Source organism: Mustela erminea, chromosome 7 (genome assembly GCF_009829155.1).
Source record: "Mustela erminea isolate mMusErm1 chromosome 7, mMusErm1.Pri, whole genome shotgun sequence".
Lineage (NCBI taxonomy): Eukaryota > Metazoa > Chordata > Mammalia > Carnivora > Mustelidae > Mustela > Mustela erminea.
In genome coordinates this window covers 914902-942881 of record NC_045620.1, presented here as the reverse complement: position 1 = coordinate 942881, position 27980 = coordinate 914902, and the positions used below count along the sequence as shown (strand labels likewise).

Below are 27980 nucleotides of genomic sequence, written 5' to 3'. Positions count from 1 at the left end.
TGGGCGTCACAAGCCTGTGCGGCCGCTGATCCTCAAAACGGGGCTGGTCTGAACGGAGAGCAGCTCTAAGCGCAAGACACACCGGGTTTTGAAGACTCAGTATGGAAAAAAAAGAACGTGCCATATCCCCTAATAATGAAAAGATACTGACTGTGTTTTGAAACACTCTTTTGCATGCACGGGAATAAATAAAAGTCATTACAATTAATTTCATGTATTTACTCTTACGTAGCCAGTAGAAAAGCTACCATTTCATGTGTGGCCGGGTCTCTGTGTGGCCGGCCCGGGTGTACTGCGACACTCCCTCACACCACATCCAGACCTACCAGCAGGTACGCCTTCCCTTGCCCTAAGACGGTTCTAAAAACAAGCACCTGGGAAAAGGCTGTTTCAAACACCGTTATAAGCAATGCCCTCCTCTGTTTAACTCTCCAGCGCTGGAGAAGGGTCGGCTCTGGGCGGTTAGATGCCCGAGCCGTTCTGGAGTGCCTGCCCAGAGCCCCCGTCGGATGTTTCCAGACAGCGGTGGGCTCGCCAGCGGGGAGGCTGCTTCACTGTATTTTGGGCACAGGGGCCGTGGAGGACCAGACCTTTTGTGCTGGGAGCTCTTAGAACGGGGGAGGCCAAATGACTTGTATTTGCTAGAGCAGGTTGCTATGTTAGCCTTGTTGAAAAGCCTAATTTCACGTACGGAATGATCGCTCTGTTCCACGCCGCGAGAGGCAGCCTGACGTGCTGGAGAGAACAACGGATCATGTAGCACATGACTGAGCAGCCAAAAAGAAACACATTTCACTTTTTTGAAAGCCAAGTAAATGGAAGAACATACGATTAATTAGATGGTCCTTTTAAAAACTTAATGTTTTTCATTCAAGCTGGGGTGCAGAGATTTTTTTTTCCTTCCCCCGTTTTCTTCATATTTTATACACCTACTGAGGGGTTGTTCACACAGCAGCCGTCCGCCCCCCACAGACTTTCTAGGCTCTGACCGAGAAGCGCGGGGTCCAGACCGGCACAGCTCTCTGAGAACCTAACCTCAGCCACCAGTGACCGTGTTTAATATGGTATTAAAATTTAATCACATTATTTTAAAAACTAAGTTAAAACCGTAACAAAACTGTAGCTTCATTCTAAATAGAAACGATGCACCAGAGGCGTCTGTTTCAGGTTATGACCAGTGACTCATAAAGTTGATTCAGGAGCACTTTGAAATGGTCCTGGAAGTAAATGGCGTTGGAGTTCGCAGCTGTCCTGCCTTTGCTTACCTAAAAAGGATTCGAAACAGAGCCCCTAGCTCCCAGCTTTCTGAATGTGCAAAACTGATAAAGCAGTGTGTTAGGGAGAAGAAGACAGTGAAGATATAAATATGGAAATTAACAAAAACCAGTATTAAGCATATGTCTTTATGAATAAAGCTTAATCACACACTTCATTTTGCAGATACAAAAGGGCCTTTTGAAATGCATTAATTAAAGTTAAACGCTTCAGACAGGCCGCTCTGTAGGGCCGAGGTCCTCTCCTCATTAGCGCAGCGGCAGCGGCAGCCGGCCGAGGAAACTGGGTTACTAAGGCCGGATACTGCAGCAGGGCGGCGGGAGGGCAAATGCGCTGGGACAGCCCAGTCCCCAGGGTAGCTGGCCGGCTGAGCAGAGCGTGTGGACCCCTACGGCGGCAGAATTCTGCACCGTGCACCCTCATGAAGGAGACAGACCCCAACACCAGGAGACAAACCCGTCACCTTTTCCCAGCTCAGGAAGCAGCCCCTCCCACCAGCCGACTCACCCATGGCCCGGCCTCCTCCCCTGGAAACAGGCAGGGGGCTGGTGTGGATGTCAGTGGGGCTAGACCCGGCCCTTCCCTGATAGCCCAGGCCAAGTGTGGCGACTGTCCTCTGTACAACTGCCTGTGAGCAGAGGGCATGCGGCAGGTCTCCATCCAACTCCGTGCCGGCCACACCCTGGCGGGGACATTCCAGCATGAGCGGTGGTGGCCGGGGAGTCCAGGGACGGTTTAGGGGACAGATTCCGCAGACTTGGAGGCCGCCAGCGTTGGCATCCACTCACCCCCAGAGGCTCGTGCCTCTAGGCAGGCAAGAAACTAAACATAACACACTCTGACTTCAGCTACTGCCCGGGGTCTTCCAGGGTCAAGGGCAGTCCAGCTGCTTAGCAAACAGTCGTGGGCTGGGTCCCTGCGCATCCGCCACTGGGTTGCAGGGGCGCTGGGGCCGCCAAGCCTCGGAGACAGACTACCCTGGCACCAGCGGTTGTCGTTGGGAGCACACCCGGCTGGAGCCGGCCCTGCAGTCCCCAGAGAACCCAACTCCAGGGCCCGGAGCCGCCAAGCCCAGCCAAGCGCTCTCCCTGCGCTGGCGACCAGCAGGACCACTCCCCCTGGGGTCACGCCCGTCCCTGCTCCCAACGTGGTCCTGGTTTTCTTTTTCAGGGTGAGCGGAGGTGTCCAGACAAGCAGGGTTTGTCTCCCGTCGGAGGTTGCCCAGTGGGCGCGCTGCGGCCTCCAGGGCGCAGATGCCAGTGCCCTGCTCTCGCGCTCAAACCGGTGCCCAGACGTGCTCTGAGCTTCTCACGGCCCTACCGGCGCTGTTCAGCGGGCGGGGGCTGGAAGCGACGTCCGGCAGCCTTCTCCCGGTGGGCGGGGTTCAGTCGGGGCAGGGTGGCACAAGGTAAAATGCAGGGCTGGTGCGGGAGGAGGAGCAGCCCGGGCGCTCATGGCTTCTCGTTGCAGTGTTTGCACAGCGCCGAGGGCGTCCCGGAGAAGGCGGCGCACTTGTCAGGGCAGGGAAGCGGGGCGCCCGCGGAGAACGGGTATACAGCGGCCTGGCCGAAGGGCGTCAGGGGCGCAGTGGCCACCGGCGCCGCCAGGCCCTGGCCCTGGTTGAGGTAAGCCACAAGGCGCCGCATCTCGTCCAGGGCCTGCGCCTGCATGAGGATGTAGTTCTTGGCGAGCAGCAGCGTGGCGATCTTGGAGAGCTTGCGCACCGACGGGCTGTGCGCGTAGGGGAGGACGGCGCGCAGCCCGTCCAGAGCGTCGTTCAGGTCGTGCATCCGCCGCCGCTCGCGCGCGTTGATGCTCAGCCGCAGCGAGCGCTGCTCCCGGGGCCGCCGCCGCGCGTCCGCCGCGCCCCCGGGTCCCCCCCGCCGCCGCCGCCGCCGCCGCCGCTGCTCGAAGGCGTCGTCCTCGTCGCCGCTCTGCTCGCCGCTGCTCTCGGCCACGGCCGCGGGGTGGGGCGCGGGCGCCGCAGGGAGGTCGCCGCCGGGGCCCGGCGCGCCGTAGCCGCGGGCCGCCTCGGGCCCCCGCGCCGCCCCGTAGGCCAGGCCCGCGGTCGCCGCCGCGTAGCCGTGGCTCAGCGCGAGGTACGCGTCCCCCGACAGCGACTTGAGCTCGGCCATGGCCGCGCGTCCGCCGCGGCGCAGCTCCGGGGCCGCGCGTCCGTCCGGCTGTCGGTCGGTCCCCGAGCCTCCGAGCCTCCGAGCCTCCGCGCGCCGGGCCTCTCTGGCCGCCTCGGCCACGCCTCCGGGTCGCCTCCTCCTCCTCTTCTCCCGGTCCTCGTCCTGCTCGTCCCCGTCTCCCCTCGCCGCCGCGCGCAGGGCTGGGCCGGGCCGGGCTCGAGCTCCCACACACTCCGCTCTTTTAAGGTGTGGGGGGCGCCCGCTGGGACTTCGCGGCCATCCAATCAGAAGGGACTTGGTGACCGCCTCTTTTCGAGCCTGGCTCCAGCGGCGGAGACCGACGGCCGGGGTGGGGGTCCGCTGGGATGGAGGGAGCTGTAGGTCTGGGTGGAGAGGGCGGCTGCGGCTTCTCGGCGTCTCAGGCGGTCTCCGTCTGCCGCCTCGGGGTTGCCGCCACAGAACGCTCGCGCCTCACGTGGGCACCTGCCTCGTCCATCCCGACTTCCGTTCCTCTGGCCGCTGGGGGACCGGGGAGCGCGCAGCACAGCCCGGCACACTGGCAGGCTGGGGCAGATGCCCAGCGGTCGCCTGCGGTCCTCTGCCGGCGGCCTGGGCCTGTAGCCCGGGGCAGGGGCCCTCGCAGAGCCGGAGCACAGCTGCGCCACGGAGTCCGCAAACCAATCACTCACTCAGGCGCGAGCCCTGGGGCGTCAGGCCTGGAGGCGCCGGGGGACCTCCCTGGGCCTCCAGGACCCCCACCCATCTTCCTGGGACTCCCGCGTCCTGAGGTGGTTTCCACACTCCCCCCAGTAGTGATGAACCGCTGGGATTGGAGTTTGAGGACAAAAACTTCCTTTTTAGGGTAAACCTCTTGTTTCTGTTTCCGGGTCTTCCAAGTATACGGTTTACACTTGTCCAAGGTCAGAGAGGGAACATTCTGGGTTTCTACTTGCCAGGCAGCTCTTCTGTGGGGGAGTTCGGGGGATGGCGGGTGCTAGACGGGGGGCTGGGGGAGGGGCGGCTAACGCGTCTGTCCACACTGGAGCCCCGAGTTTGCCCCGCTTGTGCGTTTAGAAGGGCAGTTCTCACCCACAGGTGTGTCCTGGCCCAGAACGAATGTGGGTGGCAAGAGTTGGTGAGGGTAAGAAGGGTCTGGGCTGAGGCCGGGCGTGGGCGGGCGCTGGGGACAGCCTGTGCGGACAGGAGGCCGTGGTCTGGAGGGCGAGTAGGTGTTAACTCCGCCAAGGGGCTGGGGTGGGGGCATACAGCCGTCCCAAGGAGCATGGCACGTTGGCGGACAGCAGCAGGGGGCCAGCAGGGGGCCAGGGACTCGGGGTCGGGGGAGCAGCTACACTGGGGAGTTTGGTCTTGGGTAGAAGAGCAGGAGCAGTCATGGAACGCGCTCAGGGACGTGTCCCGACAGACCGCTGTGGTCAGGGGGCTCGGGGGCATTCCCTCCTGGGTGTCCCCCCAGGCCTGGCAGCGCAGTCAGGGGTGACAGGCGACACAGAGAGAAGTGGGCTGAGTCCACAGGCACCCTGAGGCCGACAGGAGCAGTCGGATGATGTCCTGCCTCCGGGACTCAGGCTTGGATGGAGGTGCGGGGGCTCGGGGGGGGGGGCGGTGTGCTACGGACATACTGAATGGGGAGCGTCTGATCACCCAGGGGGGCCGCAGGAGAGCAGGTTGTGACCAAGCACAGGTGTGGATGAGACTGGCTTTCAAAACACGGCCTGGATGGAGGCATAGGCTGGAGTGGTGCGCGGCCACGCAGAGTGAAGCCCTTTGTCACGACACGGACGGAGCCAGAGGGTGTTACGCTAAGTGAAGCAGGTCAGGCAGAGAAAGACAACTACCACAGGGGTTCACTCCTCTGTGAAATTTAAGAAACAAACAAGAAAAGGGAAGAGAGAGAGAGAGAGAGAGGCAGACCAAGAAACAGACCCTCAGCTCCGGTGGTCGCGCGGCTGGCCACCAGAGGGGAGGGGCGCGGGGGGCAGGGGAAGCAGGTGATGGGGAGGAAGGTACGCACCTGTGCTGAGCACCTGGGGGTTAAAGTAAAAACTTAGAAAAATTCGAAGATTGAACCCTGAAACAAGCTGGCCCGGAGCAGCAGGTGGGCCTCTGGGGGGGAGGGGTTAAGGTGTAGCCCCGCGCTCCGGGGCTGGGCGTGGCCGTCGGGAGGTCTAAACCTCCGGCCAAGGCCGTTTTCGGACCGGCCAGGTAACCAGCCCCTTCAGCGGCTCAGAGGAGGACTGGAGGCAGGGGTGGGCCTGCGGGCGGCGGGCAGGACCAGGTAACAGCCTTCAGGGAGGCCCACTGGGTTGACGGTGGAAAACCAGCCACAAATCCCGGAAAGGGCCCAGAGATGCACCGTTTTTGGTCAGGGGCTGCCACCTGCTGGCCACCCAGAAAACTGCGCTCCACCCGGGGAGACCTGAGAGTCCCGGTCCCACAGCACAAGGCCGGCTTCTCATGGTCCATAGCCCTCAGGATGCTTCAGCTGTTTCTTTCTTTCAAACTTCGATAACGAATAGCATATTTCACATAACGAGCTGCATTGGTGGTGCCGGGACGTGGGGCGGTTTGCACACAGATCTAGTGGGTTGTGGCCTCTTGATGGGATACCTAGAACCCAGACCCCAGCACCCACCTCCTCCCGAGTGCTGCTTAGGATGTCCAAATCCGGCCCCACCAGCTGGACCTTCAGATCCCCCATACAGAGGGCACCTGCTGGCCGTTCAGGATGTCGTGGAGGCAGGTGCAGCACGCATCTGCATGACTTATGTCCCCAAAATGTCTCCTTGGTTGGTGGCCCAGGCATTGACCTGGAATAGCCACAGGAGATCTAGTACTTCCTTCTGCTCTGCTCCCTCTTCTCCGTCACCAGACAGGCTCCGGGCTGGTCGGATCTCTTTCCACTTAAATGCCCAACATGCTCCGTGTTGTTTGAATCCTTCATTCTCTTATTTTTGGTGTATTTAGTAGCTGCTAAGCCATGGCTGGGTCTCACTGTGTACCTGAGCTACACCAGACAGTGACAACTGCTGGAAAAGCCATTCTGCAGGAGGGGGAGTGGTCAGGATTGCTCTGAAAAATTTGCTTCCTAAAGACATTACCATGCTTACTTATCTTTTTTTTTGAAGATTGCTTTTGGCTCAGCACATGGTCAATTAATACATTTTTCTTTAAAAAAGGGCAGTTTTAAAGTTTACAGAAAAATTGATGGAAAAGTATAGTTTCCGGTTACCCCCTCCCACCCACCGTCTGCCCCCATTGTTAACATGGTGCATGGATGCTGCGTGCGTTCCAGCGGATGGCGCGGTGACACGTCACGAGGGCTGACGTCCACAGCTCACATTCGTCTTCAGTCCTTGTGCTGGACATTCTGCGGGTGTTGACAGGTGTAGAGTAACAGGCACGTCCCACACGGAATAGTTACAGTGCCTCAGTGTCCCTCCCTGGGCCTACCGATCTTTGTCCCTCCCTCTCTCTCTCTCCACAGATTTCTATAACTAACTTGTATGGTTAATTTTTGTAAAATTTGTAAAAAATTTTTCTGGTGAAAGCAGGTACATTTCTCAGTTATTGGGTGTAGGGTTCTATATAAGTTAATTTGGTCAAATTCACAACTGTATCACTGACGGTGTCTACATAGTTACAAATATCTGTTTCTTCTTTTTTTTAAAATAGTTTTATTTTATTTATTTGACAGACCAAGATCACAAGTAGGCAGAGAGTCAGGCAGAGAGAGAGAAGGAGGGAAGAGGAGTCAGGCTCTCTGGTGAGCAGAGAGCCCGACGCGGGGCTCCATCCCAGGACCCTGGGATCATGGCCTGAGCCGAAGGCAGAGGCCCAACCCACTGAGCCACCCAGGCGCCCCTGTTTCTTCTGTTAGTTGTTGGCAATTATGAATGAAGTTGCTCTGAAAGTCTATGAGCTTGTGACTGACAGCACAGAGATACAGTGGATCGTAGGAGACCGCTGTGAGCAAGTGTGCACCAACAAGCTGGACAGCCTGAAGACGTGTAAATCCCTACAAGCGTACAAACTCCCAAGACTGAGTCATAGAGAAATAGAAAGGCGGAACAGATGAGTCACCAGCAAGATCGATTCAGTAATTGTGAACCTCCCAACAGAGAAGGTCCCAGGACCAGAGGGCTTCAGAGGAAGATTTCCTTGGATGTTTAAAGAATCAATGCTGATCCTTCTCAAAATCTTCCAAATAATTAAGGGAGGGAATTCTTCCAAACACGTTTTGCTAGTGCAGCATTACTCTGACAGCAGGCAAGGACACCACGAGAGAAGATTACAGGCCAGTGTCCCTGATGAAAGAAAATTTCAGAAAAGAAACCAAAGGCAAAGTCATCCAAATAAGAAAGGGAGAAGTGAAACTGTCTCTAGAACATAATGGGCGTGGTATTACATAGAGACCTTCCATGACTTATGATGGGGCCACATCTTGATAAACCACCATAAGTTCAAAGTATTGTAAGTAGAAAATGCATCTAACACACCCTTTAGCTACCAAACACCACACCTAACCCAGCTGACCCTAAACGCACTCAGAGCACTGACACGAACCTATAGCTGGGCAGAATCATCTCCCTCAAAGACTATTTTAAAATGCTGAATATCTGACTTATTGAATACTGTATGAAAAGTGAAAAACAGAATGGTCGACTGGGTGCAGAACGGTTTCAAGTGTCTCTCTCATTGACCTTCCCGATCACGTGGCTGCCTGGGAGCCGCCACTGCCCGGCATCGCAAGCAGGACCCAAGCACAGACTTAGCTGGGGAAGATCAAAACTCCAAGTGTGGTTTCTACCCAGTGTCTATTGCTCTCACACCATTGTAAAGTCAAATAATTGTAAGTCAAACCATCACAAGTCGGGGACTGTCTATATAGAAAATCCTGAAGATGCCACTAAAAACTGTCACAGCTAATAAAATAATTTAAGAAAGGTGCAGGATACAAAATTAATACACAAAATCAGTTTTTTTTTAAGATTTATTTATTTTAGAGGGAGATCATGCAAGTGGGAAGGGGAACAGGGAGGGAGAGAGGATCTCAAGCAGCCTCCCTACTGAGCACAGACCCCAACCCGAGGCTCATCTCATGACCTTGAGATCATGACCCTTATATCACGACCCTGAGATCATGACCCTGACACCATGACCTGAGATCACAACCCCGAAACCACGACCCTGAGATCATGACCCGGAGACCATGACCTGAGATCACGACCCTGAGCCCACAACCCTGAGATCATGACCCTGAGATCGGGACCCTGAGACTGTGACCCTGAGACCATGACCTGAGATCACGACCCTGAGCCCACGACCCTGAGATCATGACCCTGAGATCGGGACCCTGAGACCGTGACCCTGAGACCATGACCTGAGATCACGACCCTGAGATCATGACCTGAGCCACAACCAAGAATTGGACATTTAACGAACTGAGCTACCCAGGCACCCTCAAAATTAGTTGTGTTTCTAGACACTAAGAACAAACCATCAGAAAGAGGAATTAAGAAAACAATCCCATTTACAATTGCATCAAAAAGAACAAAATAACTAGGAATAAATTTAACCAAGGAAGTGACTCTGAAAACTCTAACATTGATGAGAAGACATTGAAGAAGACGCAAATAAATGGAAAGATATTCTGTGCTCATGGACTGGAATTTAATATTGTTAAAATGTCCATACTGTCCAAGGCCATCTATAGATTCAATGCAATCCTTACCAAGGTTCCAATGGAATTTTTACAGAAATAAAAAAAATCCTAAAATCTGTATCAAGCCACAAAACACCCTGAAGAGCCAAGGCAGGACTGAGAAAGAACAAAGCTGAAGGCATCATGCTTCCTTCTTTCAAAGTATGCGACAACGCCATAGTAATCAGAACAGCGTGGTCCTGGCATAAAAACAGACACATGGGCCAGAGGAACAGAACAGACATCCCAGAAGTAAACCCACACACATATGGCCAATGAGCTTATGACGAAGGAGCCAAGAATATCCAATGAGGAAAGGACAGTCTCTGGAGTTGTTGTTGAGAAATCTGGACAACCTCATGTGGGAGAAGGAGACTGCTCCCCGATCTTATGCCGTCTACAAGAGTCAACTCAAAATGGGTTAAAAGACCTGAAAACACAAAACTCCTAGAAAAAAACACAGATAGCAAACTCCCTGACATTGGTCTTGGTGATGATTTTTTTGGATTTGACACCAAAAACAAAGGCAAAAATAAACTCCTGGGCCTCCACCGAACTAAAAAGCTTCCACACAGCAGAGGAAACCATCAACAAAATGAAAAGGCTGCAGAATGGGAAAAAGTATTTGCAAATGTGTGATAAGGGGGTAATAGCCTAACTATATAAAGAGCTCATATAACTTATTAGCAAAAAACATAATCCAATTAAAAGTGGACAGAGACCGGGCCTCAGATTCCGGAGGAAGTGGAACTTGGCCGCGTTCCCCATACTGCTGGCACTCTGTCGCTCTGGGACCCAAGGAGGGTGGTGGGTTCAGTTATCCAGGTCCTGGCTTGATCGCCTCATGCTGCCTGGAGTTGGCAGGAGGCATAGGGCCCCGGGCACCCTGATGGCAGAGCTTGTGTGGGGGTCCTGGAGGCAGAGTCTGGAGAGGCTGGGAACAAGAGCAGAGGCCGGTGGGCCCCAGGCTTCCCTTCCCAGAGGTGTTTGTGCTGCCGACGTGGGACAGTGTGGAAACGTCACTCAGGCTCCCTGACACCTTTCTCCACCAGAGAGTGCTAGGAAGTGGTGTCCTAAGATTTGCCCCCATTTCTTGCCTTTTCTTCGGGGAGGGGTATGCCCCGGTTCACCCGTGGGGGGCCAGCTACCCCTGCGGCCTGTCACACAGCAGTAGGTGCCCGACACAGCCTCCCAGCCCGTCTCCTGCTGCTGTGTGGGGTCCCCGCATGTGCTCCCCACTGAAAGATGGGGGGGTCCTGGTGAAGCGCGTCAGGTGTGTCCCTGCCGTGGTCCCTCACTCAGGAAAAAACCATGGTCCGCCTGCCCTTTGCAATGGCCCCTGGTTACCTCTCTGAGCTGGGGAGAACACAGCCCCACCCCACCCGGCCCACTCTCACCCTTGCCCAGGTGGCCTCAGCCCTGGACACCTACCTGTAAGGCAGAGCTTCCCCTGCAAGTCCCATGCCGTCCCCCTCCCCCGCTGCGGTTCCCCCTCCCCCGATGATGCGGTTCCCCCTCCCCCGCATCCTGCCCCCGCCCCCTTCCGCTCGCTCAAACTTCTCTCCTCTCTGTCCCCTGCTTGGTCCTGGTGCATTAACCAGCTGAGCTGTGCTGGTCCTGGGTCGCCACCTGCCCCCTTGCCCATGTTCTCTGCAGCCACTTGGAGACAGGCAGTCACTGCTCCGGACTTGCTGAGGGCACCTGAGGTCACCGTGCCCCGAGCCCTGCCAGACACTACAGGGGTTGGTGTGAGTGGGGGCTCTGTGCGGGTGGGCGGGCTCTGCCGCAGCACCTTGTGGTGCTGATCGGAGGATAGCCCGGGAGTCCAGGGCCCCGGAGGGAGGGCAGGACTGCCCACTCCCTCCCAGTCCCTCCCCAGGGCCCCGCCCCTGCAGCTGGCAGGGCTGAGGGTGGGGTGACCCATTAGGGGCTGTTCTCCTTCTGGCCTCCGGGGGGCAGCAGGCCCCTGGGTTTGTGTGTCCAGCAGGCAGCTCCAGGGGACTGGGGAGGCGGAAGCATGGGGTCTGAGTGTGTCCTTGGCTGCTCTTGGGGACATCTCAGGCCCTGGACTCTGGAGTGACTGGGACGCAGCCCGGAGGGCCCCGCCTGCAGCCCCTCGGTCCCCCCACCTGCCCCCTACGGCTCTGTGTCAAGGTGAGGCCCAGCGTGTGTGTGCTGGGGAGGACTGCACGCCGACCGCAGTTCTGGGCCTGGGAAAGGGGAACACCGAGGGGGCAGGGCTGTGGGGAGGGGGCAGGGGCGTCTCTGCTGTGCCCGGGGGTACCCAGACTAGTGCCCGTGGACGGCGGGGTCTGGCCGCAGGGGGGATCTAGGCCCAGGAAACTGAGGATGGGCCCAGACGTAGAAGGAGTGGGCCTCAGAGGACAGCGGTCAGGGCCCAGGAACTTGGGGCCAGGCCAGGGCAGCCCACGCTGGAACCCCAGCTCTGCCTCACTTGTAAGACGGCAAACCAGGGCCAGCCACGGCACCGGGCTCCCGCGTGTGAGTGTGGGGAGGCGCCAGTGTGCGCTGCGCGCCTCCATGCACTTTGATGGGTCACCTCATTGGGATGGGCCCAGGGCCCTGCCCAACCCTCCAGGAAGGCCTCACCCTTTCCCGTCTGCAAAATGGGGTAGTGAGGCTGAGGATGGCCTGGAGAGATGGTGGCAGGTCAGCCTCTTACGTGGGGGCCCCTCTCCTTGGCCCCTCAGCCCTACCCACACCTGTCAGGACCCCAGTCTGAGCCCTGCCTCCGTGGCAGGCTGTGTGGACGCAGAGACCCCACGCTGGGTCGGTGAGTGCAGCCGTTTCGCGCCTTCGCTGCGCACAGCAGGTTGGCCCCATCCTGGCATCGCAGTGCCCACCGCAGACAGCAGGACACAAGGCTGGCTCAGGGGCCATTCGGATCTCTGCCGCCAGAGCCGCGCGGGACGATGGGCCACCCCCAGGCCAAGAGCTCTCTGACACCCGCTGCTCTGTGTGGACGCCTGTGGGCAGCTCCTTGGGCGTTGGCCGGCGGCGAGGGACGTCCGTCTGGCCCTGCCCTGTGGGGTTTGAGCACGTGCGCCTTTGCCATCCTCGATGAGCGGGCTCTGCTCCCGGATCAAACAGGGATGGACCCGAGAAGAGCTGCCGCCATCCTCGGGGCCCATCCCCGCGGCCGCAGGGACACCCCCACCCCCGCCCCACGGCCGCGCCTCCTCTGGCCTCCGTCCCCGGTTCCTTCTTTCCCTGAATCCCTTTGGACTGCGCGTTACGACGACCCCACTTCTACCTTCACCCGTGGCCCATCGGCCGTGGCTGCGAGCTTCGCATTCAGGCGGCGGCTCTGTCCGCGTGCAGGCGTGTCCTCCACCTCGGCGCACGCTTTGCACACCCGCGACCCTGTGCTCGCGCCGCCTGCGTGCCGCTGCTGCCCGGCCCCCGGGGTGTGTGCGCGAACGGAGGGTCCACGGTGCCTCCTTAACGAGTCGGCTTGAAACCCTCGATTTTCTTCTGAAAATGAGCAGTCAGAGTTTTAACGTGACCCGCGTGTCTTCCATGTCCTCCCGTGGGGACCCGTCTGCGGTCGGTTCCCTGGTGCCTGAAGGACTTTGATTTCTTCTTTCCCCGAGAGCTTGCTGGTGATAAATTGACTTTTTCTTGTTTGTTTAACAAAGTTCTATCTGTGAAGGTATTTCCGTGCGGTGTGGGGTTTTAGCCGGGCAGATCTTTCCCTCTGGACGCTTTCAACACGCCGCCTTGCTGTGTTTGGCCTGGAGCGCTCGGAGAGGCCGCTGGGCTCCGACCGGCCCCGCGGCGGGGGCTCGTCTGTGTCCTGGGCTGCGGGAGGCCTTCCCCGCCGGTTCTCCTCCGTGGGACTCAACCGGGCCGCGGTTTCTTTGTGTTTATTCTGCTGGGGCGCGGTGTGGTCTTCCTTCTCCGGATTTTCGACAGATTTGGAAAACGATCGTTATTTCTTAGGACCCGATTTTTTTGTCCCTCGGCCACCTTCGTGCCGGCCCTTGTGTCACAGAGCGTTTCTCTTCAGAGCATGGCCCCGCGCAGCCCGAGGCCGCGTCTGCAGACTCACCGCCCGCCCCCCCAGCCCCGGCACCGCCCCCCCCGCCGCGTGGCCCTCATTGTCCCTTCTGCCTCTCACTTCGGGGGCTGCGGCTCTCAGGTCCGGAAGGAAAAGACCCTTTTGCGTCTTCAGGCCTCGCTCCTTCTGTTCCCAACCTTCTGACGGGGGGAGGGTCCCCTGGGTCCCAGCCACCCGCCCAGTGCCCCTGGCTGGCTCCTGTTTCTCCTGCTGGGGTCGGGTGTCCCCCGGACGCTGGCCTTTGGGCGCTGGACGGCATGTGAGGAGCCTGCTGTGCGGCCCCATCAGTGGGCCGGGGTCCCCCTCTCCAGGCTTCCTTTTGTGTTGCCGGAGCGCCCTGGAGCACTCTGCGGGGCTCAGCTACCCCCAAAGAGTCCCTCTGGGGCCACGCCCGATGCCCCTCCCTAGGGATGCAGAAGGCCCCGCCCCAGGTGGGCCCCATCACCATCCCAGTCTGGGGCAGCTTCATGCTGCGTGAGCAGACCCACATCTGTCCCGAGCTGAGCTCGGGGCCCCTCTGCCGCTCTCGGGGCTCCCTCCGGACAGCTCTCGGGTCCTTGGCCCTGGGGCTTCCCACTGCCTCCTCCTCCCGGATCCTGGCTTCTGTCTCCTCTGCTCAGAGAGGCCTGCGGGCCCGTGACCCTTCCTGAGCTCAGTGTGGACTGCCCCAGCCGCTGAGCTGGGAGCCAAGGGCCCCGAGACTGACTTCTCTCCCTTGAAGACCACAGTCCTGCCGCGCCCGAGGTCCGGTGCGAGAGAGCAGCTCCGGGGCTGCTCATCCACGGTGGAAGGGCAGGTCTCCCTGCCGCCCTCCCCCGCCCCCGCGCCGGCCAGAGCCTGGCTGGACTTTTGCAGGGTTTCCTTCCACAGGCCCACAACCTGGGAGCCGGGGGCTTTGGAGTCGGGGATATTTAAAAAGCAAGGGAGGCAGGAGTTCCGCGGACCCTGCGCTCTTGGCCAGGCACCAGGCGAGCTCATTCCCTTCCTCTCCGGGCTCAGTGCGCCTAGCGTCACTTGGCCCTCAGGGCACAGCTGGGCTCGGGCTGCCATCCGTCTGCGTGCAGACAGGAGAACGAGCAGCCCCAGGCTGGGGACCTGGGGCCCGGCATCCAGAGTCCTAGGCTATTGGGGCTGCATTCTTGCCTGGGGGACCCGATGTCCCCTGGTTCTATCCATCCGCCCCCCCCATTCCTGTGTCCAAAGTCTCCGTCCAGAAGCACTGGCCGTAGCTTCCTGTCAGAACATCCAGAGGCGAGGGACCCCCTTTGGACACGACATCTGTGGGGGCACGGGAACCTGGCCATGGGGGCCGCCTGGACGCTCTGAAGGACCTTGGAAGAGTGGAACCACTCTCACCTCAGCTCCGCTGCGCACATCACAGACGGCCCACGGCGCTGCCTCTGACCTTGTCCCTCCCTGGCCGCCCTTCCTGGCCATGGCATCCCAGAGGGCCTGCGTGTCCAAGAGGCGTGATCGCCCGGAGCAGGCAGGGACCCTCGAGACGCAGCGAGAGCAGCTCACACGTGCCCGTTACTGATTCTTACTCCTGTGGCATCCACGCCACTGCACGGCTGATTCTGCACTTGGTTGAGATGAAATATTAATACACAGAAAATTAAAAGAAGAGATTGTCCAGGCCCCTGCACAATGCTCATGTAACAGTTCAAAAGCAAATGAAGGAGAAGTTAGAGCAAGTGCTGGCTGGCGTCTCGGGGGTCAGGACAGGAGGCGTCCCTGGTGGGGGGGTGTGCAGGCCGCATGGCCCGGCCCACATGTTCCTCAGGGGGATGTTTGCTGTTTATCCGGTGAGACTGATTGGTGGGGGAGGGAGTCTCAGCAGCAGAGAGCGAGCAGGCTGGGGGCCGGGGGCCCAGAGGTCGGCGGGCAGGGCGGTGTCTCTGTGGTGGTCCCAGCTGCCCGGGACCACCTGTCTGACAGTGCACTCCTGTCTGGCTTCTCTTTGAGCTTGGACCTTCCTGGGAGCTGGGACCTGGCCCCTTGCAACTGGAGGAAACCTGACTAATTCAGACTGGTTTAAGAAGAAAAGGGACCTCTGAGTTTGCAGTTACGTGAGCCCAGGATGGCTTCAGGCACTGCTGGATCTAGATGTCCAGACGATGGCCTGAGGGCTCACTGCGCCCCCACCTCCACCTTTCAGCTTTGCCGTGCTCCGTGCTGACTTTGCTCTCGGGCAGGCAAGCCCGGGAGCGGCAGGAGCTTCGGACATCTCCCCGGCTTCGCTCCCCCAGCGGGAAGCAGACGCTTTGTTCCCTTCCAGCACCTGCTTCTCTTGGTCTGGTAATTCTGTCCTGAGTGTCATTCCCGACTCTTGGTCCTTGTGGTTCGGTTGGCTGACCCCCCAACCCCAACTTGATAGCTGGACACCCACCTTCCACACACGAGGCCCAGCTCAGGCCAGTCCAGTGAGCTGCAGTTCCTGGGCCTGTGCTGAGGCCCCCCGTGAGGACTGGTCCCTAGAACTCCCCAACCTAGGTTGATCTCCATCTGTGGGTCCCCCTCCTCTCCATGCAGGCCCCTCTACCCAGTCTAGAAGGTGGCAGGCTCTGGCCCAGGGCTGGGCTGGGGGAGATTGGAGCATCACTTTGCTGGGCTAGTCCCAGGAAGGCTTCCTGGAGGAGGTGACAATGGGCGGCACCCTATTTGAGCAGAAGGCTGCTGTCTTGCGGGGACTGGCCCACAGTGATACTGGGGACCACCAGCCTCCCTTCCCCGTGCTCCTCGTCCCTCCCCCTTCCCTGGGTCCATCCTAGGGAAAGGGACAGCGCCAACCAGACAAGCGTTTTTGCTGTCAACACACGTCCTGCTTGCTCCGCGGGTGCGGGCTGTGCTGGGTGCGAAGCTTCCCGCCGAGAGCAGCAGCGACTGTCCCTGTCCAGGGAGCCCAGCAGCAGTCGAGGCCAGTGACCCTGGACCAGCCTGGCGCAGCCCTCCGGGGCCTCGGGGCGGTGGGAGCGGCTCCCTGTGGTGGCGCCACCTGGTGGGCATGGACGGTTACAGCCGCCTCCGCGGGAGTTTTCCAGGTCAGGCCAAGTGGGCGACTTTGGAAAAGGTGGGGGTGTGTGTGTGGATGGATCCGTGTCTGTCACGATTTCTGGGCAAGGTGAGACTCCAGAACGGCGTGAAAATCAGGTGGCTCATCACGGAGATGCCAGTGGGCCGGGAACGCTGCCAGGCCACGCGCACATACACGCGCACGTCCCTGAGCCGTGCCTTGCCGTGTCGGTGCTGACCCCTGGGCCGTGGCTCTCAGGCACCCTGCTGCTGGGTCACTGGCCAGCGCTGGCCTCAGTGTCACCGAGCTGCCACCGCTGGCAGGCCCCCTGTGCCCATGGCCCTCGCGGCGTGTGCGTGGCCTGGCTCTCGTGCGCCGACTGCCCCCGGGGGAGGGACTCCTGCCTGGAGTGGCCGTGACTTCTGTGGTGGCCATGTCCCTGTCGCCTGGGCAGGGACCCCTGGAGCAGACAAAAGAGGGGTGTTGCCTGGAGGGCACGTGAGCTCCCTGCCGTCCGTGGACGTCACCGGGAATGTCCCCAACTGGGCCTGGTTTCCTTTCCGAGTTCCCTCGTTGTGCAGCAGTTTCCGTGCTGGGAGAGGGGGACCCCGTGGTTCTCAGGTTGGGCTGTGGAGTGGAGGGGAGGGGCCGCTTAAGGGGTGGTATTAGGTGTGCACCTCACGCACCCCCAAGTTCTCTTTCCCACTGAGGATCAGCACATCACCAAGTGGCCTTGGAGAGATTTTTGTGTTTTTAGATGAATAAAAACGGAGTAACCAACTGAAATATTTTGGCCACGAAAGCAGTCCATGTTGGGGAGAGCGTGAGTTTCTTAGGTGCCTCCAGACCCCGTGTTTGCTACCAAACCTCACGTCCTCACCCTCTTGGGGCCTGGAGAAGCGGCCTCACCCTGAGGCTGGAAGCCCTGCCCGCGCCCCGGGATCTCAGCCCCTCAGAGCAGGACCGGACACCTGCCGGCAGAGCGGAGGTGTGCAGAGAGCAGACTCCCTGGGCTCTTAGCAAAGCCCTCCCCGTCCCCTCCCCTTCCCCCCCACCTTACTTCCCCCTCCTGCCCCTCCTCCCTGAGCAAGCACTCCTTGCTGGGACTCTGGCCTCCCTCTGGAGCACAAGAGAAAACTTCTCTGCCTCTGTCACAGTGCACTCACAACACTGCCCCGTGACTCTGGAAGGAATGTTCCAGAGGGAACCCAGGGCCTCAAGAGTGCTGGGCAGGGCTGAGAGGGTCCGGCGAGCAGGGAGAGCCCAGCCCTGGCGTCTGCTTCCCAGCGGGGCGGGGGCGGAGACCCGCTAGCTGAGAGGTGTGTGCAGAGGAGCCGGCCTCGAGGGAGACCAATGGCCGCCCTGCACCCTGTCCTCAGGCAGGCTGGGACGCTGCGGTCACTGCATCTGGCTCTTGCTGGGGCTGCTGACACCGGATGCAGGGCCGGGGGGGTGCCGGGCTGTCTCTGCCTCACCTCCGGGAAGCTCCCTCCATTCTGGGCCTGCATGGTCACCTGGCCTCCTCCCCGGGCACCATGTATCCCACGTCCCCTTCCTGCCAGGACGGCCACACTGGGGCAGTGAGACCACATTAGCCTAACTCCCTCTGCAAGGACCTGCGTTCCCAACGAGCTCGCATTCTGAGGGCCTGGGCTCAAGGACTTCAACAGGTGAGTTTTGGGGACACAATCCCGTGTATGAGGGGTGCCTGCCCTGCGATGGAGTGGAGACGGGTCCCCTCACTGCCAGGTACCCTGCTGCCCCCACACGCCGCGGAGCTTCTGATCTGCATCCCGCTGCCCGTGCAGGCCCTTCGCCACCCACTCGTCCCCCGCGGGCGTTGTCCCCATTGCTCACAACTCGTAATCCCCGAGAGCTCGCTCCGTTCCCCTTGCTCTGCCTGTGCTGGCCCCTTGCAGGGTGTTTTGGGGCTCTGATGGCTGAAGGCAGAAGGGGGTGGGGCCTGGCGGGCAGGGGCCAGGAAGTTTGGGGTCCTCTCCTGCAGAGTAGCTGGACTTGACCTGTCCACTCCCCAGACTGGCCATCCTGGCAGCTGAGTCTTGTTGGAAGCTGGCAGGGCCAGGAGCCCACTGTGTTCCACCTCCAGGCCCCCCAGAAAGCCGGGAGAGAGGGCGGCCTTTGCCCCCACAGAGGCAGCACCAGCTCAGAGTTTGCCGGGCCCAGTACAAAATAAAATTCCGGGGCCCTTTGTTCAAACATGATGACTCAGTCCTTGACAGTGACCGCGGAGCTGTAAGCCATTCAGCCTTCCGAGCAGGAGGTGACGCGGCCTGGAGTGACTGTCCAGCCCCCTGCCCAGGAGACCCGGTGGGGGGCTTCTTGCTGAACTATAAGGAAGGACCCACGGGCCTGGTCCTCAAGGGGCGTGGAGGAGCTTGTCCCGGACGGGCCCTGTCGGACCCTCCTCAGCGCACGTGCAGGGTGACCCCGCGGCCTCGTCCCAGGCGGAGCTCGGAGGACGGAGTGACGATTCCCGTCGGGGAGTCTGGGGTGTCTTCACCTCCTCCTGCCTGCGTGGCTCCTCTCGTGGGCCGTGCTCCGGAAGCAGCTCACGAGTTGTGCATCGACCGTTCGGAAGTGTGCGGTGTGTCCACATCCGGTGCATTTACGGGCGGCGCTACCCCACCGGTCCGGTTCCGGACATGCCCTCACCGCCGAAGGACAGCCGCCCCGGGCCCCCACGGATCCGCCTCTTGTCCTGGCTCAGCCGCTTCGGGCCTTTCGTGTAAGTGGAACCCCACGGCCCGACTCCACATTTTCACCCCAAATCAGACAACTGAAGTTAGGCAGGCCAAGACGGTGAATCCCGGGCCGGCCCCGCCTCTCTGGGACAGCAGCTTATTAATACGCCGATTTCTCGGGCAGCTGCCTGGGAAGCCGGCTGACTCGCCTCTTCTGTGTTTTCCCCTTTATGGCAGAGGGTCATCTCTGTGGGGGCAAAGCCACGTTCCTTTGCTTTTCCTGATCTCAGAATGGGCGGCTGTGTGCGGGGGCTCACCCCCTTCCCCCGGAGAGAGACGGACAAAGAGCAGGAGGGCCGCGTCCGGTGGCAGCCCTGGCCGCGGGGAGCGAGGGAGCTGATCCAACGCTGTTGAATAGGGTGCGGGCCTCCTGGGCGAGCGGCGCGCACACCCACTCTCCGGGGGCCCTGCCCGCCAGAGGGCCCTAACGTGGCACGAAATCCAAGCGGGCAGCTTCTCGGCAGTAGCCCCGTCCTCCCTTCCCCGCTCCTTGTGATGAAGTCCTACGTGGGGAGAGGTCTGGGCAGGCTTCCCGCCTCCCAGCACTCTGGAAAACTCGCAGGGCCCTCCGCGGGCCTCGTCCGGAGCATGGGGTGTCGGGGTGGAGCTCCTCCGTCCCAGGGGTCTCAGACACGTGCCGGCTGTGGGGGTGGGGACGCCTGCGGACGCAGGGGCCTGGCAGGGCTGGCCGGGCCCGAGCTGGCTCCTTCCAGCCTCATCCAGGGTCGTGGGAGTGAGGGCGGGGGCGGCCGGGGCCAGGCCCCCTCCCTGACAGAGGTGTGACGTGAGATCTTCAGCGGCAGGAGAGATGGCAAGAGCCCCCACCCCCAGTCCAGAGAGCACGCGCGTCCCTAACCTGCCGTGTGCGGCTCCAAGGAAGAGGCCGTTTCAGGGACTGGGATGCTCCTGCTTTGCTTTAAAAGATTTTATTTATTTCTTTTAGAGAGAGGGAGTGCGTGTGCATGAGCGTGGGGCAGGGGAGGCGCGGTGGGGGCGGGGGAGAGAGACTCTGAAGAGGCTCCCCGTTGAACACAGAGCTTGACGTGGGGTCCCTGAGATCAGACTGGAGCCCAACCCAGGAGCTGAGCACAAAACCCCCTGAGCCACCCAGGCGCCCCTCTTTCTGCTTGATTCTCAGGATGCTGGAGAAGCGGGGTCAGGGGAAGCAGCTACCCCGCTTACAAGCACGGGGGAGACGGGGCCGAGCCCCACGCAGAGACACAGTTCGTCTCTACTCGGGGTGATCTCACTCATTTCCGGTGAGGGCTCCACATGCTTCCAACCCCCCAGGCCTCTGGTTGTGCAGACCCCAGCCCCGCATGAGCCTGCCTGCTCTGCTCCCCGGCCCCCTGCGCACCCCAGTGGCGACAGCTGGCTGGACCACGGTCTGCAGGACGAGGTTAGCCCCCCACCCCCGCCGCCGTTCCCACCTCCACCGCACACAGCACCCCAAGGGCCATGGCCCTGAGCTGCGTGGGAGCAGGGCCGGCCGGGGCTGGGGATGTGGGGTTGCACGGGGCCGGCGAGCCTCCCACAGACGCTCCCCTTTGCCCAGCTCTGTGGGGGCCGCGGCTTGTGTCTCCGCTCCCTTGTTTGAGGTTATCGACTAACAATTCTCTCTTTGGTCCCACAGGGAGCTGGTCTGAGGCGGCTTGAGCACAGACACTCCATGAGGAGAGATAAATATTTCATGGTCTGGGCCAGTGAGGGAAAAAAATAAATAGCTCCGCCCTCAGTTAGGTGCGGGCCTCCCCCCAACGAGAGTGCAGCCTGCCTTCGCGCGCCTGGTTTTCCTCATCCTTTTAGGGAGACCACAGGCTGGGCTGGTGCAGAATCGTATGGAAAGCCAGGCACATGCCATGGGCCTCCTGGAGGTTTGGGGGCTGCGTGGCGGACAGAGGGGGCCCTGGCCCAGAGTGGGGAGTCCAGGCTGTCATCCCTGACCTGCTCGCAGGTCCTGGGGCCGGGGAAGCCCCAGCCAGGGGTGCGGCCTCCGGACAGCATTTCCTGCAGGCCCGGCTGCCCTGAAGCTGTGTGACCTCCTGTAATGCGGGACCTCAGGTTCGGGGCCCACTGGCCCGCTCCCAGGTGTCGTGTAGGCTCTCCCCAGCTCGGCTGAGCTCACTCGCATAACTGCTTGCTGACTGACTCCCGTGATCCTGTCTGAGCACGTCTGGAAGGTGCAGGCATGGCTACTGCGCTCTGTCCACTTACTAAGACCACCTGGTGTCCACCACTCTGCTCCCCCTGTCCCCCCAAGATCGGACCGACTCCTTCTTGGACCAGGAGCCAGTGCGCCCTGTGCCAGGAAGAGTGTGTGGGATCCTCTGCCTTTATGAAGGGGGCCGTCCTGATGTCTCCTGCGGCAGGTGAGCTGTGTAAGGAAGGGCTGGCCCTGTGACATCCGGGGAGGCTGAGGGCAGCAGGCAGGACATGGCGGCCCCTCCCAGCCCCTCGGGTGGCTCCTGGGGCCATTTGCAAGGAGCGGGTGGGGGACACGCGGGTGTGCAGGAGGGACCCAGTGTGGTCGTGGTGGGGGCTTCAGGGCTCATGCTGTGAGCTGGGGAGGCGCCTGTGGTGTGTGGCACTGTCTTCATCCAGGGAAAGGAGCCAGGGGTGCCCAGCACAACGCTGCTTTTGGGGGTGAAGAAACGAAACCCTATTTCCATCGAAGACGCCAATCGATGCGGCTCTGGAACGTTCACTTGTCCACAGGGTGGGGCCCTCCTGATCAGCCTCTTTCCCTCTACCCTCGTGGGAAAGCCCCGAGTCACCCTTTCGGGATACGGACTTGGGAGGAGATGGGCCGGGAGAGGACTCGGCGGGCCTGGCAGGAGTTTGGGGACCCCAGTGTCTTCTTGGGGACATTGGAAATTTGTAAGTTGATCCAGGCGAGGCAGACGCTGACCCACAGCAAGGAGCTCTGTGACGGGACTCGGAAGCCGCACGTGTGTGTCAGTGTGTGTACCTGCCCCCGTGTGCACGCGTGTGTGCACCCGTGCGCACATTTATGTGCGTGTGCGTGCCCGTGTGCACATCTCCTGGGGCAGGTGTGTGCACGTATGTACACGTGTGCACGTGTGCACCCGTGTGCATGTCCCTGCACCTGTGAGCGCACGTGTGTGTGCGTGTGCACCTCTGTGCATGTACATAGACCTGTGTGCACCTGTGTGTGCGTGTCCATGTGCGCATGTGTGTGTGTGTGTGTGTAGTGGTTACTCACATCCTGGGGCCTCACCTTCCTGCGCTGCTGGCCTCTGGGTGTGAGCGTGTCCAGTCTCTAGGTCCTGACTCCTCCCCCAGTGTGGGGTGACATCTGGCCTTTGGGGGGCCAAGGCCAGTCTCACGAGCTGTAAGCTGGGCAGGTGCAGGAGCCACCCTCAGAGGGGTCGCTTGGTTTAACGCTGTGCTGTAGCCCCCTTGAAATTCTTAATCATTTTATGTTTGAACTTGTGCTTCACACGTGACACTCAGAGGGGCTGATGGAGCAGGTGTGAGCGGAGGAAAAGCCACATGTGCTCTCTCTCTTCTGCGTTGTTTTCTGCACTCACAGAGCGTTTAGGAGGCCCCGGACACGGGATTTGGGGGTCCAGGGAGACCAGACTGAGTGTGACCAGTCAGGGAGAGTGGCAGGTGTCACATGTCCCTTTGAACCAGAACTTGCAGTAGACGCAGAGACAAGGTCACGGAGCGGTACCAACTGTCCCCTGGCTCGTGTCCCTGCTGCTTCCCGTGTCAGCCCCACGAGCCGCAGGGGCATCCGCTGAACCCGGTGAGGGACAGGAGACCCCGGCTCCTTTCCTGACTCCTCCTGTGCTGCCTGTGGAGGGGGACTCTGGTGGGGGGACTGTCCACAATTCAGAAAGTGAGAAAAGCCGGGGGACCGGTGTGGTGTTCCCACAGGAGGACACAGCCACGGGCACGTCGGTGCCAGGAAAGGAGCCCGTGTGATGTCATTGTTCCGCCTGGAAGTTAAGGTCTTTAATTTACTTTCAGAGCTGGGATTGTATAACACAAGGATAAATAGTAAAATTCACGCTAATCCCTTGGAATTTTAACTTTGCTTTACTCAGAACTGCGTTAAATAGCACGTAAGGACACCTGACCCGCGGAGAGGGAAGGCTGCCGGAGGAAGGAGCAGCTTTGCCCTGAGCCGCTCTCGGGGCGTGCTCCCTCCTGCGTCCGGCCCCCCTGCACAGGACAGCCCCGCACAAGCTCCTGTAGCCGGGGCTTTGCCTCCAGCCCCTCCCCAAGCCCTTCCCTCTGGCCCTGCCGTCGTCCTGGTGTCCACGAGGGCTGGCGTCGACCTGTGCCTAAAATGTCAGGGGTCTGTGGCAAGGGTCTCCCTGGGGACAGGAGCAGCCACCATTGCACTTGACGCAGCCTCACCACCTCCCTGCCAAGCCAGCGGGGGCGGGGTAGGGAGAGTGCCGTCAGGCCACGTGGACTCTGGAGTGTTCTTGGGTGTGTTGAGGGCCGGTCCCTCCTGATGAGCATGAGGAATTCTGCTCAGGTGTGCCCGCTCCCCTCTTCTCCAAGGAAGCGACACCCCACTGAGGAACCCACTGCTGGGTGGGCCGGGGCTGTGGGCGGGGAGGCTGTGGTCTGGCTAGCATCGATGGAGGTGGGCGCTGGGGGTCAGGTCGTGGCTGGACAGTGGCCTTGGGCTGGGAAACGGAGCAGCAGGCTCAGACCTCAGGCGACAGACAGCCCACACCAAGCTCTCAGACTCAGGCAGGTGGGGTCACGGCCCTGTATGGAGAGGCTTCAGGCTCCCGGAAACGACACAGCCCAGGACACTCCTCGCTCACACCCTGGGACAGGAGACGCTGCATCTGCATAGATTTGTTTTATTATTTATTTATTTATTTATTTATTATTATTGTTATTCTTAAAATTTTTATTTGACAGAGAGAGACACAGCAAGAGAGGGGACACAAGCAGAGGGAGTGGGAGAGGGAGTGGGAGAGAGGCTCCCCGCTGAGCCAGGCAGCCCGACGCAGGGCTGGATCCCAGGACCTGAGATCATGACCTGAGCCGAAGGCAGACGCTTAACGACTGAGCCACCCAGGTGCCCCCATCTGTGTCGACTTAATTGAGGGCCTTGACTCCTGGTCCCTGGGGGCTGGCAGGGGGCTGGGGGCCCCGTGGAATTGTCCTGTCTTCAGCAATCTTGGCTGTCCAGTCTCAGGCTGCACGGATCAGCTACTTAATCAGGTACCCCATCAGAAAATGTCACATTATTATTTATGATGGGTTTAATAATCACGGCACAATCATTGCAGGCAGTGGGGTGGAAAGTGCAAATGTAGTTTTTAAATTATACTTTTGAATTTGGTCACCGGCAGGAAGGAAGGTGGAATGCTTTCCTCCCAACCCCCATGGCCCCGGGGGGGAAGAGGGAGGCTGGCCAGGTGACGTTTGTCCTGCGGCTGGGGCGCTCTGGGCATGGGTGGTCCCTCGCGCGGGCTCGGGGTGTAGATGACCTCCATTCAGACCCCAAAGTCCGCCACGCGCCATCTATGACAGGCCGGTGTGTGGACGCGGCAAACTCGGGTCAACACAGGAGGGCATCAACACATGCCCAGAGGGAAATCTGAAAACAAGGGATGTGGGGGTGAGGTTTGGGGTAAAAGTACTGGATTTCATGCGAGTCTGTCCAGCATGATTTTGAGCCTCTTTTAGTTTGAGAGTAGAGCCTCACGGTTAGAGATGAGAGCAAAGAAACAAGGCCGAGACGCAGGGACCCCCCCGCGGAGGCGTCCGCCTGTCCTGCGTCGGGGGAGAAGCAGCGGGATGCAGGGCTGTGGAGCTGGGGCTGTTTCCCGGCCCAGCCCGTGGCTCATCCCATGGACAAGCGGAAAGTCCTATCCAGACCCCACAGCAGTGATGGCCTTAGCCGGGTGGCCGCTCCTCCTGGAGGGCTGTCCCTCTCGCTCATTCGTCCCCTCTGACTTGGGAGGGGTCATGCGGGTGGCCTCCCCCCATCCATCCACACCTCTGCCCTTGTGTTCGTGACTTCAAAGGGACCACAAACAGTAACGCTTATCCCAGAGTCCACCCCAGCTGCGTGGGGGCTCTGTGCTGCCTCCATGGTCAAAGGACAGTGGGAGGGCCAGACACCCAGAAGAGGATGAAGACACAGTGGGAAAGGTCAGGATGGAAGCCATGGTGCCTCTCCTTCTCCTCCCATGGCTCTCTGAACCCCAGCCCCCAGCAGCCTCTCCTGAGCTGACAGGTGAGCCCAGGCTGGTCCCGGAGCGGGAGGTCTGCCGAGTCCCCAGGTCCCCTGGAAGGAGGCATCCCCATCACTGCAACCAATGTGACTTGCCCACAGGCCTCACCTGTTCCTCTCGTGTTGAAGGGGGCACTTGTGGCTTCCATTGGGGATGGATTAAGAGTTCTTGGTCATCTGAGCTTTGCTGGGGAGGGATTTCCTCCTTCTCCTGGACTTCTCCAGTTCTGCCTCCTTTCTTTCTTTGTGGATTTTCCTGGTGGGACAGAGGGAGAGAGGAGGTGGGGGGGAGAGAGGAAAGAAGCAAGGAGGGTGGTCTCAGGTTGAGGGGTCACTAAGAAATGAGGCAGGGGCTTCTGCCAGGCCCCACACAGCACACCCGGGGGCTGTGTTATCCTCGCTTTTGGTGACTTGTGAGCCTGATGTCTGAAAGCTCAGGTGAGCTCTTGGCCTGGTCCTCGCAGACGGGGAGAAGCTTGCCTTTGGGGAGCTGTCTTCTGGAGTTGGTCAGCGGTGCTGCCAGCAAGGGGCTCGTCAGCCCTGGACCTCAGGTTACTTCCTCCTGAACTGTCTGTACTGTGGTGGGTGGGGGGAGGAAGGGACACTTCACTGCGTCTAGTGAATAATGGGGCAGCCTCCCCCACCCCGAGGGCAGAGGCAGACCACGGCCAGGATCTGGGGCAGGTCCCTGTTCACAAAGCCCGTCCAGCCGGACGCCCAGTGCTGACTCTGTGTGGTGGGGGAACTCCCACTTGCTGTGGGAGCCCAGGGACCAACTGGCACCAGAAATGAGGGCGACTCCTCCTGATCCGGCCTCTGGAGGCCGTTACATCGCCCTCAGCCCTCAGCCCGGGCGCGGGTTGGAAAGAGCCCAGGGGGCACTTGGCGGGCTCGCGGCGCTGTCCGCGGTGCTGACGGCGCTGTCCGCGGTGCTGACGGCGGCCGGTTACAAAACCAGGCACCTGTCGCCGCCCCATACGGGAGCTGTGGGTTCTGGCCTCCCCTCCTGCCTGCGCGGGCAGGACGCACCTGAGGTAGAGATGCACACAGTTAAGCAAGCAGCCCCCACTGAAAGCAACCTCAGCTGTAGTGTCCCCCCAGGCATCCAAGCACAGCGCCCACCCCTGAAGGCGGGGCCACTGTGAGCGTATATGGGGACGCATATCTAGAAATGGAAGGGAGAGCGTCAAGCTCAAAGCCGCTCTGCCTTTTCTTGCTGACATCCGGCCTGGACAGGGAATTCACCTGGAGAGAAATGAGGCCACAGATGGTGCACATGCTCTGTAAAGACCGCTTTCTTGAACACTCAGACCCTAAATGCTTCTTTGTGCCACATTAACCTAGAAACCGAGCACCTCCTCAGAGAGCCCCGGACTCCAGAACCATCGTCATGTACCCCTGTGACTTGGAGCTCAGAACCATTGCATTCTGGGGGGACGAGAGGGTGAGGAGGAAGGATGAGGGGAAGGCGTCCCACGCCTGAGCTGCTCTTTCAGTGCATTGAGCTCTGAGCCACTGTGGGGGCTGATGCGCTCGCTTTGCCACACGGACAGATCTGGGAGGCCTGTCCACCGTAAACACCAGCAAGCCCACTACCTCGCAGCAGCAGAGTCCAGCCCTGCTTTTTCCTGTTGAGCATGCAGACATGGCCAGGCCCCATCCCCAGACAAGAGCTCAGGCCAATGAGTGATTCCAGGGATGCTCGACCCAGAGGGAAGGCCAGAAGGCCGGGGCTGGGGACACTGGGACAAGTCATGTTGGGGTGTAGGCTCTTTGGTGTGGCAGAGGCTCTCCTTCTGGCATTTTCCAGGTAGGCAATGCTGACTGGGCATGTCAGGGAGAGGGAAGCTGTTTGCTAGCTTGTCATCTTAAACCTAATTATTTAATTACCCTAATTTAAACTTCTACCAAATTTAGCATCAAAACATAAAAATCTGTGATTGCAGTGTCAGAAAGTAATAATATAATTAACTTATTTAGGGGTAACATATTAGCTCAGGTGATTGCAAGGGGGTCCCAGGGAGAAACCGTGCTCGAGATGTGTGGACACATGAGGGGTCCCAGGGGCCTGGCAGTGGGCAGGTGGCCCCAGCTCCCTGGGGCTGCATGTGGGCAGCCTCCCCCCACCCAGCTGTGACCACAGTCGGCCACCAGGCCACTCAGCCGGGCAGATGCTGCTCCAAGATCGCACGGACCCTGCTTTCCAGGAGCAGTGTTTAGGATGAGGTCTCTCTAAACTGAAGTTCTTGTCAGGACTCCAGAATTTGATTCCAATTTCATTTGTAAAGTTCATTGTCAAACCCCATTTCATCTTCGCCCTCTGCTGAATGAGTCGCTCTCTCCCTGCCCTTCGGCCTCCTCCCCCCATGTGCCTCCAGGAGCCCTCCCACCATGTGGGCAGCGCTGACCTCTGCCAGCAGCCGCGTGTGAGCGCACACGGAGTGCGGCCGTCAAGGAAGATCCGGGCTGCTGTGCTGTTGGTGTGGACTGTCGAGTCAGCCCAAGGCCACAGGCAGCAGAGACGCCCTCATCAGGATGCCCCACACAGGCCTCCTCCTGGAAGCCAGCACAGGGCCAGCCTCAGCTCTGGGGGATGCCCAGACCCTGCCAGCTGGACTCGCGTGGGGGTCCTGGAGTTGGTGGGACTAGAGGCCTCATCTGCAATTGTCCTGTCCTCCCCCTGCTCTCCGGAGAGGCAGCCCCTCCCCTCCAGCTCGGGGGTGTTTGTCCCCAGAGAAGTGTGCTGGGACCGGCACC

At 60.1% G+C, this 27980-nt stretch overlaps 2 protein-coding genes across 2 annotated transcripts; one reads left to right on the top strand and one right to left on the bottom strand.

Moving 5' to 3' along the window:
- Positions 1 to 1489: 1489 nt before the first annotated feature.
- BHLHE23 (basic helix-loop-helix family member e23) lies at positions 1490 to 3410 on the bottom strand. The gene has a single exon (XM_032353764.1). It carries the CDS (start codon positions 3408 to 3410, stop codon positions 2727 to 2729), a length of 684 nt encoding a protein of 227 aa, XP_032209655.1. The 3' UTR covers positions 1490 to 2726.
- Positions 3411 to 17944: 14534 nt separating this feature from the next.
- LOC116595831 lies at positions 17945 to 23808 on the top strand. The gene is made up of 4 exons (XM_032352616.1): positions 17945 to 18034; positions 18237 to 21357; positions 21704 to 21946; positions 22892 to 23808. Exons 1-2 carry the CDS (start codon positions 17945 to 17947, stop codon positions 19326 to 19328), a joined length of 1182 nt encoding a protein of 393 aa, XP_032208507.1. The 3' UTR covers positions 19329 to 21357; positions 21704 to 21946; positions 22892 to 23808.
- Positions 23809 to 27980: the final 4172 nt, after the last annotated feature.